The sequence below is a fragment of the Podarcis erhardii genome (assembly GCF_964252035.2).
Source record: "Podarcis erhardii genome assembly, chromosome: 2".
NCBI lineage: Eukaryota > Metazoa > Chordata > Lepidosauria > Squamata > Lacertidae > Podarcis > Podarcis erhardii.
In genome coordinates, this window is record NC_138498.1 from 111,646,052 (window position 1) to 111,659,602 (window position 13,551).

At 41.7% G+C, this 13,551-nt stretch overlaps 1 protein-coding gene across 1 annotated transcript; it reads left to right on the top strand.

Moving 5' to 3' along the window:
- Positions 1-661: 661 nt before the first annotated feature.
- Positions 662-5,547, top strand: LOC309336312 (vomeronasal type-2 receptor 26-like; the record flags this gene model as incomplete). Its single annotated transcript, XM_081851934.1, has 6 exons — positions 662-668; positions 786-833; positions 1,085-1,182; positions 2,641-2,868; positions 3,812-3,938; positions 4,643-5,547. The coding sequence occupies 6 exons, from the start codon at positions 662-664 to the stop codon at positions 5,545-5,547; spliced, it is 1,413 nt and encodes a 470-aa protein (XP_081708060.1).
- Positions 5,548-13,551: the final 8,004 nt, after the last annotated feature.

Here is a 13,551-nt window from a genome sequence, read left to right on the forward strand (position 1 = left end):
GGTTTTTGAGAACCATGAAGACAATATTCTTTGCAAACGGCATTTGTGTAGCCTTCACAGATAGGATTCAACAACTAATTGCTGCTGGAGTTCATGTTTTACCCAGAAAACCTTCCTATTTGGAAGCGCACCTTACACAGAGAAAAGCTAACGTGATCATTTACTTTGGGGATCCTGACTCCATGTGTCTGTTGCCTGTATTACTGAACAGGATTGAAGAAGGAAAACGGACCCCTGTAGGGAAAGTTTGGGTCTCCACAGCTCTGTGGGGTTTCACCTTAAGCACATCTTTTGCATTCTGGGATGTCAAATCCTTCCACGGTGCATTGTCCTTTACCATGCAAACAAACAAGAGGTCAAAATTCCAAGACCACCTATTGATTCAAGATGAATATTTCCTCGATCAATTTTGGTCAGAAGCATTTGATTGCTCTGATTCCAACCACAGATGGTCAAGAAAAACCTGGAAAAGATGTGTGGGGAAGAGAAAGCTTGACGATTTCCCCATACATTGGCTTGAGAAAAGAATGTCTGCTGAGAGCTACAATGTTTATAACGCAGTCTATGTTGTGGCACATGCCTTCCATGCGCTCGTCACATCTGTATCTAGCCACGTGATGCCTGCAGAAGACAGAAGAGTGGATTTTCTGAGCATAAGCCCATGGCAGGTAAGAGGGAGAGGGAAAGAGAGCCATTGTAGGTGAATTTTTAAATCAAATTTTATATATCAATATTAGGGGTCGACTGTAAGGTTTTGTGTTCATGTAGTGTTTTCTTTCACTTAGGGCTCATTGTCAGCGAAGCTCAGATGCTGACAGGAGGAGAAGATGCAGGTATAGGGAGAGAATAGTTAGCAGTGGAAGGCAGACGTTGGAATGCAGGAAACATTCTCTCCCAAATCTCGTAGGATCTCAAAAGTGGCTGAGATGTGAAAGATATTGGAAGAGAAAGTGGGGGCTTCCGTGCTGGGGGAGGGGGAGGAGCTCAGTCCGGGCAACTCCATCCTGTACCTAGAAAATGTGGGACAATCAGTCTGAATGACCCGTTAAACTCTGGCCACTTGCATTTTCCCCTATACCACTAGTGAGGGTCTGTAGCACAGCAGTAGAATGTCTGCTCTGCATGCCAGGACATCTGAGGTTAATTCCTAGCCTTCCCAGTTCAAAGGATTCAAATAAGCAGGTGAAGAAGTGCCTCTGCCCGAGTTCCTAAAGAGGCAATGCTAATCAGAGGTTTTTAAAAATGTGTTTAGATAGAGAAGCAGCCAGGCTTAGTATAAAGCTGTTTCCCGTGTTTCTAAGCCAGCTCCAATTTATGATAGTATCTGCCTAAGTCGATAATTCTGAGCTGGTGATCTGGGGCATAAAATGGCTGTTGGTATGCCAGATGAAAAAGGGCAGTTGAATAATGCAACCCATAGAAGTGATTCCTCACTGTGTCCCTTCCTGTTTTCTGTTCTGCTTTTGGCCTCTGCCCCTCCATGTGTCATTCTGTCGCAATTCTTCATTGGTTGTGATTGATTGATTGATTGATTGATTGATTCATCTGCTCACTCCTGCTAATTCAACAGAGTCACCCCTTGTCAAGAACCCGGCTTGTGTAAACTGGGGGTTACAAACCCCACCAATTATTTATAATTACACAGCTTAAATAAAGTGTGCCTCCCGTTGCTAACCATTTAGGCTAGATTCAACTAAATTGCTAATCTATTTACTAAAGTCCTCTCTGACCAGTCTTCAGGTTCTGCCTGGAAATCTGTACAGTGGTACCCCACAAGACGAATGCCTCGCAAGACGAAAAACTCGCTAGACAAAAGAGTTTTTCTGTTTTTGAGGTGCTTCACAAGACGAATTTCCCTATGGGCTTGCTTCGCAAGACGAAAACGTCCTGCGAGTTCTTGCGAGTTTTTTTCCTTTTTTCCCCTTTTTCTAAGCCGCTAAGCCACTAATAGCCGCTAAGCTGCTGATAGCGCTAAGCCGCTAAGCCGCTAATAGCTGTGCTTGGCAAGACGAAAAAACCGCAAGACGAAGAGACTCGCGGAACGGATTAATTTCGTCTTGCGAGGCACCACTGTATTCTCATTGGACTGTAGCAAAGGACTAATGATTTTGAATGACCACTAAAGGACCTATCACGATTTGACCCATTTCAATTCTCTTGTCCCATATAAAAGCAAGAGTCTACTGTTAACTGCCATAACTGAAATCTTTATAGGTTTTTTTTTAAAAAAAGAAACTGTAAATCTAATTCCTCTTGGAAGACTACCACTGAACCCACACTTACATTATAACTTTTCTGGGAACAGTCAGGAGAAAAATAACAGGTTCTCCACCATTTTCACACCTAAAAGGTGTTCATACCATAAGAACATTGTTCTATTTCATGTTTAATTAAAATTTTTCTTCTACGAATCACTTTTCTAGTGACGTGTGTGTAGCTGTGGAACTGAGCAAAACAATTGTTTTCATGAATTCCCCCCCCCCAAAAAATCATAGATCCAAACTTGTTTTCACTTGTTGCCACATTCAAGGACTACCTCTGTTTCTTTCAAAAAAATTTTTTTTTAATGAATGGAAGGATGGAAGAAGAGATGAATCTAATTCATTTACAGATGTTGAGACTCTTTCTCTTTCTCACTAGTTCCCCCCTTTTCTGAGAAGCGTCCGTTTCAACAGTACTACGGAGGACGAGGTGCATTTTGATGAGGATAGAGAGCTGGTGGCTGACTATGATATTGTGAATTTGGTCACATTTCCTAACCAAACTGCCGTAAGAGTGAAAGTGGGGAAGCTGGAGACCCAGGAGTCCTCAGGTCTAGAGATGACCATCGACGAAGAGGCCACTGTGTGGCCCAAATGGTTCAACCAGGTGGGGAGTGTATTCGTGTTTTATGCTGTCCTTTAGTAGCTGGGAGCACAAGCTGAGAGCTGAAGATGTACATTTCAAATTACCGTATTTTTTGCTCTATAAGACTCACTTTTCCCCTCCTAAAAAGTAAGGGGAAATGTGTGTGCGTCTTATGGAGCAAATGCAGGCTGCGCAGCTATCCCAGAAGCCAGAACAGCAAGAGGGATCGCTGCTTTCACTGCGCAGCGATCCCTCTTGTTGTTCTGACTTCTGAGATTCAGAATTATTTTTTTCTTGTTTTCCTCCTCCAAAAACTAGGTGCGTCTTGTGGTCTGGTGAGTCTTATACAGTGAAAAATACAGTAAAAGTAAATGTAAAAGCTGGTCTCGGCTGCAACCTCACATTTGTCATTTAAATATAATAATGCTGTATGATTACTGGGGGTACGCAGGGGTACACATACCCCTAAACATTTTGTGAATCTAAGTTTGGTCTCATTGAGAAGCAGTATTTCAATGTGAGTAGGAAAATGAGAGTACCCCTAAACTTTTTTTTTAAAGAAAGAAAACACTGGATATAGATATAGATAATTTTTTAAGGCAAGAATGAGGAACCTGATCCAGTGGTTTGGACTCAGTCTGACCCTTATGTTTTCCCTCCCCTTATGGTTTTGATCTATGGGTTACTTTTAAAATGAGGCTGCATTTTAAATTGCATTTTAACCTGTATTTTAAATTGGGGTTTTTTCCTATTATGATTTTACTGTAATTTTACTGGTGTTAGCCACCCTGAGTCTGGCTCTGGCCGGGGAGGGCGGGGTATAAATAAATTTTATTATTATTATTATTATTATTATTATTATTATTATTATTATTATTCAGTTTTCTAAGACACAGAATGGTATAGTACCTACAGAGAATGCAAGAGCTCCTAAAATTCTGTTTGTTTTCTTGATGCCCTTTAGACAAGGCCCCATTCCACATGTTCAGAAAGCTGCCAGCCTGGATCCAGAAAAGTGGTACCAGAAGGACAGCAAATTTGCTGCTATAAATGCGCCCCATGCCTAGAAGGAGCCATTTCTAGTCACACAGGTAAAACAGCTTTGAAGGAACAGCAGGCTCTGAGGGATGAAGAGCAAGCTCACTGTGAATGTACCGGTAATCATGCTAGATCTAAAAAGAGACATTTGGAAAGAAATCTCAAGACTTGTCATGAGTTGTTTCAGTGGTGCTACACTGCTAATCACAAAATTGCAATGGCAGAAAAGGTGTGCATAGACTTCACCCCACTTTGATTTGCAGTCATGACTTGTAAATCTGGATCAGACCTGATTCATTCCAGACCTGATCTGACCTGCACTGAATTCAAATCCAGATTGTGATCCAGTAAATACAAATCTCCTGAAAAGCCAATTGACTGCACTGCAAAACCAAAATGGCCTTCGATTTCTTCTTTTTAAAAAACAGAGACATGAAATTTTGATCCACAGCAGCCCCTGCAGCGGGGATTAGTTTGCTAAATTTGGTATCTGCTGGACAGTGTAGAATATACTCACAATGCAGACATACCCACACACAAACACAAGATTAAATGATGAGACAGACACAGAAAACCGAACCCAGCAGTAAAGAAACCTTAAACCTCATAAACTCACTGTGCTTATGAACTGCAGTACAATTCAGAATATTGAATAAAATTACTAAAAAGAAAAAAAGATGCTCCATTTAGGTAGGGAATATATTGATGATACAGAAATTTCTGGGGTTTGATGTACAAAAATAATGTTTTCTTTCAGATGCAGATCAATGTCATCAGTGTCCAGAAGATCAATACTCAAACAATGAGAGGGATCAATGTATCCCCAAGACTATAGTCTTTCTCTCCTATGAAGAACCCCTGGGGGTTACCTTGGCTTTCTTTGCCCTATTCTTGTGCCTAATCACAAGTACTATTTTGGGAATCTTCATTAAATACCAAGACACCCCACTTGTTAAAGCCAACAATCGAAACCTGACTTACATCCTCCTCGTTTCTCTCCTGCTTTCCTTTTTGTCCTCCTTCCTTTTCATTGGCCAGCCTCAAAAGGTCACCTGCCTTCTCCGCCAAACCATCTTCAGCATCATCTTCTCGGTTGCCGTCTCTTCTGTGCTGGCAAAAACTATAACTGTGTTTTTGGCATTCATGGCCACAAAACCAGGGAACAGAATTAGCAAATGGGTGGGAAAGAGTCTGGCAAATGGCATTGTCTTCTTTGGTTCTGTCTTTCAGTTGGGCATCTGCATTGCCTGGATAGGAATGTATCCCCCCTTCCCAGAACTGGACATAGATTCCCAAGTCACACAGACAATTCTGCAGTGCAATGAAGGGTCCGTCACTATGTTTTATTCTGCCCTTGGCTACATGGGCCTTCTTGCTGCCATCTCTTTTACAGTTGCTTTCCTCGCCAGGAAGCTCCCTGGGGGGTTCAACGAAGCCAAGTTTATCACCTTCAGCATGCTGGTGTTTTGCAGTGTTTGGGTCTCCTTTGTGCCAACTTACCTTAGCACCAAGGGGAAATACATGGTGGCTGTGCAGATCTTCTCCATCTTGGCTTCCAGTGGTGGGTTACTGGGCTGCATCTTCCTTCCCAAATGCTACATCCTTGTACTGAGGCCTGATTTGAATACAAAGGCGCACTTAATGATGAGAAGGAAAGATTAAGGTTGTTTTTTTATATAAAAAAATAAAATTATTGAATGATTTTATCTTACAAAAAAAATTACAACCATACAACTACTAAATATAATTGAGAAATAAAAATTGCATACATCAATATTTAGTTTGTTATTTGTTATTTACCATCTTATTTCCTTCCAAATATTCCATACAAAAACAAACATATGTACAGACACCCCCCAAAAAAATGATAATAAAGAAAGTAAATATTTCCCCCTTTTATCTTAGGAAATCTTTTCTTCAATTTTGACTTCATGTCAAGTCCCTTCACATGTTTTATCTTACAATCAAATGTACATAAAACAATAAACCTTTCTATATTATTTTTCCAATACATTCTGAAAGATTGTTGCGTCAAATATATTACTCAACTAAATTTCATAACTATGTATGTGTGTATGTGGACTTTCAGATTTTTTCAAAACTTTTATTATTATCATCATGGAGTAGCCATCTTCCTTCCAAGGAATGTCTCTGAGTACATGCCATGTCACCATGAAGCAGCAGAAGAAGACCCTTCCTCCCCTACAACAAACACCCTGTGAGGTGAGGGAGGTTGAGAGACTTCAGAGAAGTGTGACTGGCCCAAAGTCACTCTGCAGCTGCATGTGGAGGAGCGGGGAATCGAACCTGGTTCACCAGATTACAAGTCCACCGCTCTTAACCACTACACCACACTGGCTCTCTAGAACTGCTGGTTTTGGGGGCATTCAAAAAAGAGGTTTAGATTCAACAGCAGCCAGGCTGCTGATCTCTGCCTACAGGGGCCTGTATTTTTGTGGCAGTGATACTACGCTATAAACTCACATCTATAGTACTGGTGCTTTATAAATATAGTAACGATTTTGACAGCCTTCAGTTTAAAAGAAAAGGGGTGAAGTTCTTCACATTTATTTATCCTCCACCCCAAAATGTAAAATGTATGTTAAGAATTCTCCCATAACATCTGCACAATGGAATCAGTAAAGATGCAATGCAGTCTCACACGTTGTTCTCACAATTTAGACTCTGTAGTTATATTTTCTCTTGGTTTCTCAGCTCCTCTTTCTCTAAGGACAATAACTGATTACATTGTGGAGGCATGGGACACCTTGGTGCACACTGACAACCTTCTTTTTCGGGAGCCAGTGGTGGCAAAGGAAACTGCTTCCCAGGGTTACCCAAAGGCATTTTTCCGCCTTAGGCAAAATACAAGATGATACTTATGGTCGCTGATAGTTGCCCACAGCTCCGCTAAACATGGTCCAAGTTCAGTGCCTGGTTCCGAACTTCCATGTCTAAAACTCCTGGTAGAGTACACGGATCCAGAGATCTTGCTAAGGGTGGCCAAATTCTGTGTGACTGCCATAAAACTTAGGGAACAAGCCGTACTACCAAAATGATTAAGGTTTTAAATGACAGTTTTAGGTTATATTTTAGTGATCAAGATTTTATATATATATATATATATATATATATATATATATATATATATATATATATAAACTGCTATATCTGTATTGTCTCTGTTATACCCAATTGCAATTCAATGTATTCCTGTTGTGTTTTATGATTTTCCTGATATTGTGAGCCAGAACTGGTCCGTGACCATAATAATAAAAATTCAAGTTCAGTGCCCTTCCAATTGTCCCATAGGAAAGCATGACATGACTTGGGTGAACTTTTGCAAACATGTTTTCTCCTGCCACGCACCTGTGCCTTTGCCTCAGAGAGAGCATGCAAAGAGGTGATTATACATCCCCTGCAATTATCAAAATCATTGTGATTGATTTGTGTCCCTGTGACCAGAATTCCACAGCATTTTTCCAGAGGTCAACTTTGAGCATTATCATTAAATAAAAATAATTGAAACCCAAAATTATCAATCATTTCTTCCACCAAATCTGGATAGATATATATATATATATGGCTAATAAGGATAAGGACTTGGATAAGCAGAGGTGGTCTGTGGGTCTGATGTTTGACTGCATCCCAATTAGCCAAGATAACAGACTTTGAAGTGAGACACAGGATGAGGCTTGTAGGCGGTTGTATTTCTTTCTTGGCAGATCTCTCTACAAATTTATTGGTATAATAAAATCAATTGGAGGGGGGTATCTACTGTATGCTTGGACCCAAAATGATGCTTATGCTGTTATTGTTTCATTTGCACTTTGGGTTAGTGATGAGTGATGAAGATATCTCAAGCTTACGAATGTCTCCAAATAATTATTACAGACCAGGCGATTACTTCATTCCTGGAGTGTAATGGTTCTAGGGGTTGCTCGTGCAGAAACCGGCACAATCGCTGGCAGAATCCGTCAGTGGGCGTTTCTTGAACTTCTTCCAGCAAAGAAGCTCTTTGACGCCTAGTCTCCACCTACTCTCCCTGCGTGGAAGCCTTCTGCACAGGGAGGGTGTGGGCAGCGGAGGACCCTTACTCTCCCCGCTGGTCCCCGGCGAGGAGTCATGGGACCGCCTCGCCTATTCCCCCATCTGCCCCCCTTCTCCACTGGTGCTACGCTGATTCCCTTCCCCAGAAGATGGGCTGCTTCTCCCCATCCCGAGACGCTCTCCGGAATCCCTCTGGAGCCCGCTCTCTCCCTCTGGCCCTGATGGCAGTTCCCTGACATGGAGTTATACCATTGAGGACAGCTATCTATCCAACACATGCTTTCACATCTGACCCTGTCTATGACTTCCTCCCGTAAGTGTTTCTAGCGTTTGCTTTTTCTCAGCTAGTTCTGGTCTCCCCTGCAGACTCTCAGGTCCTCAATTTCAGAATATTTTTTGCAAGGTGCCTTGGGTAGCAACCAACTCACTCATAGCTATGAATGGCGGCTGCCCCAATGGTCCCAGTTTTCTGGGCACAGATGCAGTTTTTCAACACCTACTCTTGCCAGTCAAGCTAGCAAAAATTTATCATTTGCCCGATAATAAATGTTGGAAATGTAAAGAGATTGAGGGCACGTTCTTTCACCTTTGGTGGACGTGCCCAAAGATTAAGGTCTTCTGGGAGATGATATATAATGAAATGAAAAAGGTATTTAAATATACCTTTCAGAAGAAACCAGTGGCCTTTCTCCTGGGCATGGTCAGCCAATTGGTGCGAAGGGAGGATAAAACTTTTTTTATGTACGCTACAACAGCAGCAAGAATACTCATCGCAAAGTATTGGAAGACGCAAGATCTACCCACACGGGAAGAATGGCAGACAAAGGTGATGGAATATATGGAATTGGCTGAGATGACTGGTAGAATCCGGGACCAAGGAGAAGAGTCAGTGGAAGAAGATTGGAAAAAATTTAAAGTATATCTTCAAAAATATTGTAAAATTAAGGATTGTTAGAAAGATGTTGGAAAAAGAAAATTATATGGTTTTGGTAGAAATCATATAAAGGATTAAGTAAAAATGAATTGATGAAAGAGAGAACGTAAAATTACAATATATTAAATCAAATTATTAAGATAAGGTTGGAAGGATTTGCTGAAATAACAATTTGAACTAGAATACAAAAATGGGAGGTGTGAGGAGGTCAAGGAAATAAGTAAAGGAAGAAAGTTATGTAAAGGTTTAATCTGTTTCCCCCCCCCCCTTTTTTAAATGATTGTATTTTTTCTGTCTTTTTTATTTTTCTTTTTTCTTTTTTCTTTTTGTAATTCTTCAAAATTCTGAATAAATATTATTTTTTAAAACAAAAGATTGTGGAAGTCAAATGTACAATGATTCAAAAGCAGATCAATCAGGTTGCCGCCACCCCAGGCTCACTTACCTGGGAGTAAGTCCAATCAAAGTCCACAGAACTTAGAGTGAGTAGATGTTTGGAACATTGCATTCTTCAGTGGAAACCATTTTTCGGCTAACAAATGTCCACATTATATTGAATGTTAAGCATTTATTGCTTTCCTTCTAGCTCACTTACGGTTTTGTCAACCATATTCTGAGTGATAACACCAAGTTCTCCTCTTCCTACTAAATGAGCCCCAAGGAAACTTCACAATACATGGGGATAGTTCAGTTGCTCCTGCATTTCAGGTGAATATGGGTTGGTCTATTTGCTCCAGATAATGATGGTGGAGATAACTTTGCGAGAACCATGAAGGTAGCATTCACTGAGAATGGCATCTGTGTAGCCTTCACATACAAGATTCCAATAGTATATTCTGTTAACGTTCGTATTCTAAGAAGAGCACTCAACGATTTACGAGCACACATTATGCAGAGGAAAGCCAATGTGATCATTTATTATGGTGATTCTGACTCAATGTTTCTGTTGCCTCATGTCCTAAGTAAAACTGAAATAAAATTCAGTACTCTTATAGGGAAAGTTTGGATCTCCACAGCTCTGTGGGGCTTCACCTTAGGCACATCTTTTCAATACTGGGATGTCAAATTCTAGAAGGTGATTCATAAATTAATCAGAAAAATTAACAATAATAAGAAAGTTAACAACAAACTCTGTCAGTGGTCTCATTCAAATCATTATCTCTCAGCCTCTCATTTGCAATATAGGGGTGAAAATACTGCTTCGTAAGTTCTGCATTTAAGATTAGAAGAATCACTTTACAGCATCTTGAACATTAGCAAATAAATTGCCAGCTAAGATTTTGTAGACTAGAGTCGACCTAAATTTGTAACACTCTGGGGGAAGTGCTCTGACAGTGCCAGCTCTACTATTAGGCAAAATGAGACAGTTGCCCCATTCACTGGGTGCTAACATGTACATGGTGGTGTCAATGCGATGGAGGAAAGAGCTATGTGTTCCACAGTGCTCTAGGCTACTCTTCTGCCCTCAGGTGTGGGGGAAGATGCTGTCCCACAACAAACAATGAAGCGAAATTCAGCTGCCAGTCCAGCATGTGTCATGGAGTGGAGCAAGTTTGTTCCATCAATGGATGCTGGCCATGATAATGAAGTTGTGCCTTCTCGCCAGAGCGGTACCTATTTATCTACTTGCACTTTAATATGCTTTCGAACTGCTAGGTTGGCAGGAGCAGGGACCAAGCAACGGGAGCTCACACCATCGCGGGGATTTGAACCGCCGACCTTCTGATCAGCAAGTCCTAGGCTCTGTGGTTTAACCCACAGCACCACCCGCATCCCACAGCAGACTTGACAAGTTACTATATACAAGATACAGACACGGATCGTAAACTCTCTTAACAAACTCCAAATGACTCTCAGAACACCACACTGACCAACCAACTATCCACCAAGGAAGGTCATGAGTCATCATGCCTAAGTGGTGACCTCAACCAATAGCAGAGTTGTATCCAAGGTCCCATATCTCTAGGCAGAATAACTCATCCTGCTCAGTCTCCCTGGCCTTTGACCAACTCTTAATTGCCTCTGTGGGAAGCTGCACATAGGCAAAATCCCAACAGAAGGATGCTGCACCAGATGGGCCATTGACTTGATCCTGCATGCTGTTCTTGTATTCTTATGTCCAGTTCTTCATGACATCAAAATGGCTTGGGCAGGCCTTGTTCTTCGATCACAGGAGAGAGTAAGATTCAACTCACACAAGACACAGGCCCATCAGAATAGGACGATTTATTCTCTACAGACAAAGCAGAACCTCCTCAAGCACTCTTTGTTTTCTTGTTTCCCTTCAGACCATGCCTTGTTCTGCTCGTACAGAAAGTTGCCAGCCTGGGTCCCACAAGGTGGTGCCAGAAACAAAGCCCGTTTGCTGCTATAAATGTGTCCCATGCATGGAAGGAGCCATTTCTACTGACACAGGTAAACGGCTTTGAGGGAGCAGCAGCTTTATTGTGAACGTAGTAATGCTAGGCCTGAAAAGAAATGTTTGCCAATTAGAAAGTACAGCAGTCTCTTCCTTTACATCCCACCCTCATCATTTAGATTTTTGGATGAAGATCTGTTGATGGTGCCTGCAGACAAGCTTGCTCTGACATGATCCCCCCCACCTCTCGTTCCACCCACAACTGCCAGTATGCTATACATTTCCGTGCGCTCTGGCTTCCATCATGGTGTTCCGTTGTGCCAATAAGTGGTTCAGTCATGCTGGCCACATGACCCGGAAAGCTGTCTGTGGACAAATGCTGGCTCCCTTGGCCTCAAAGTGGAGATGAGCACAGCAACCCCATAGTTGCCTTTGACTGGACTTAACTATCCAAGGGTCCTTTACCTTTACCTTTACCTTTACCTTTACCTTTACCTTTACCTTTACCTTTACCTTTACCTTTACTAGCAGATTGCTCCTGCCTCCCTGCCATATTCATCTTATGACTATCTTCTTGAATAAATAAGTATTCCCGAAGTGGATTAAGAACAAAGCATCACCCTAGGATGAATGCCACTTTAAAAAATAAATAAATCAGAATTTTAAATCTGCTTATTATAGATCACATTCACGGTTGTTGAAATAAGTTTATGGCCATCATTCTATTTATTTATTTATTTTTAGACACAGGTCTCAAGGCATCCCATGACTTGTTTTTGTGGTTTTGTTATGTTTTGCTTTAAATCATCTTAATAAGAAACAAACAACAATTAATTAAATGAGGTAAAGGTAAAGGACACCTGGACGGTTAAGTCCAGTCACAAAGCGACTATGGGGCTGCAGTGCTCATCTTGCTTTCCGGCTGAGGGAGCCGGCGTTTGCCCACAGACATCTTTCCGGGTCATGTGGCCAGCATGACTAAACCACTTCTGTCACAAGGGAACACCATGACAGAAGCCAGAGAGCACGGAAACACCGTTTACCTTCCTGCCACAGTGATACCTATTTATCTACTTGCACTGCTGTGCTTTCAAACTGCTAGGTTGGCAGGAGCTGGGACAGAGCAATAGGAGCTCAACCTGTTGTGCGTATTTGAACCACCAACCTTCCGATCAACAAGCCCAAGAGGCTCAGTGGTTTAGACCACAGTGCCACCCGCTGTGAATAGATAAATAACACCAAACAAATGATTAAATGAACAGCAGAACTGGAAACCAGAAACCAGAAACAGCTAGATAAAAATAGCATGTGAAAATAACTCAGCCTCTCTACGTACCACAAAGGAAAAACCTGGGTCAATGGGAAAAAATTCCATTTAAACTGCCAAAATAGCAGGTACCAACTGAATGGAGAGAAGGTGCCACTTTCTCACTGTAGCCCATCAGTTGACTTCCAAGGAAAGAAACATCCAGAAAAGGACCTCTGGTGACATGGCTGCCCAAGCCCTTTTGCCACCTGAGGAAGAACAAAAATGTCACCCCTCCCACTCTGCTCTTAAAGTCAAAGTGCAAAATAGCAAGTTATTTTGGCACATAAGGCAGAAAATCCCACAAGCGTGTCTTTCTGGGAGTGAAAAATTAAACACAATTAAATTAAATTTGAAAGTTGATGGAGTTTTATGATACTCAAGTCTCTTGCCTAAGGCAGCTGCCTCACTCCATCTAATGGTAGGGCCAGCCCTGTTTCTGGGAAGAGGGATTGATTGTTAAATCATTCTGGGAATAGTAGCTTTGTGCAGGGTATAGGGGTCTCCTAACAACTCTCAGCAACCTTAACAAAGTACACATTCCAGAATTCTTTGGAGGAAACCATGACTGTTTAAAGCAGGGTTTCCCAAATGTGGGTCTCCAGCTGTTTTTGGATTACAGTTCCCACCTCCCTGACCACTGGTCCTGCTAGCTAGGGGTGATGGGAGTTGTAGTGCAAAAACAGCTGGAGACCTCTGTTTGGGAAACCCTGGTTTAAAGTAATATGATATCCCTTTAAATTTTGTATAACTGAGCAAATTTGGTGAGAAATGTCAGAGGTTGGCTCGTCCCGAAAAGAGTTAGAATCATAGAACCATAGAGTTGGAAGAGACCACAAGGGCCATCGAGTCCAACCCCCTGCCAAGCAGGAAACACCATCAGAGCACTCCTGACATATGGTTGTCAAGCCTCTGCTTAAAGACCTCCAAAGAAGGAGACTCCACCACACTCCTTCGCAGCAAATTCCACTGTCGAACAGCTCTTACTGTCAGGAAGTTCTTCCTAATGTTTAGGTG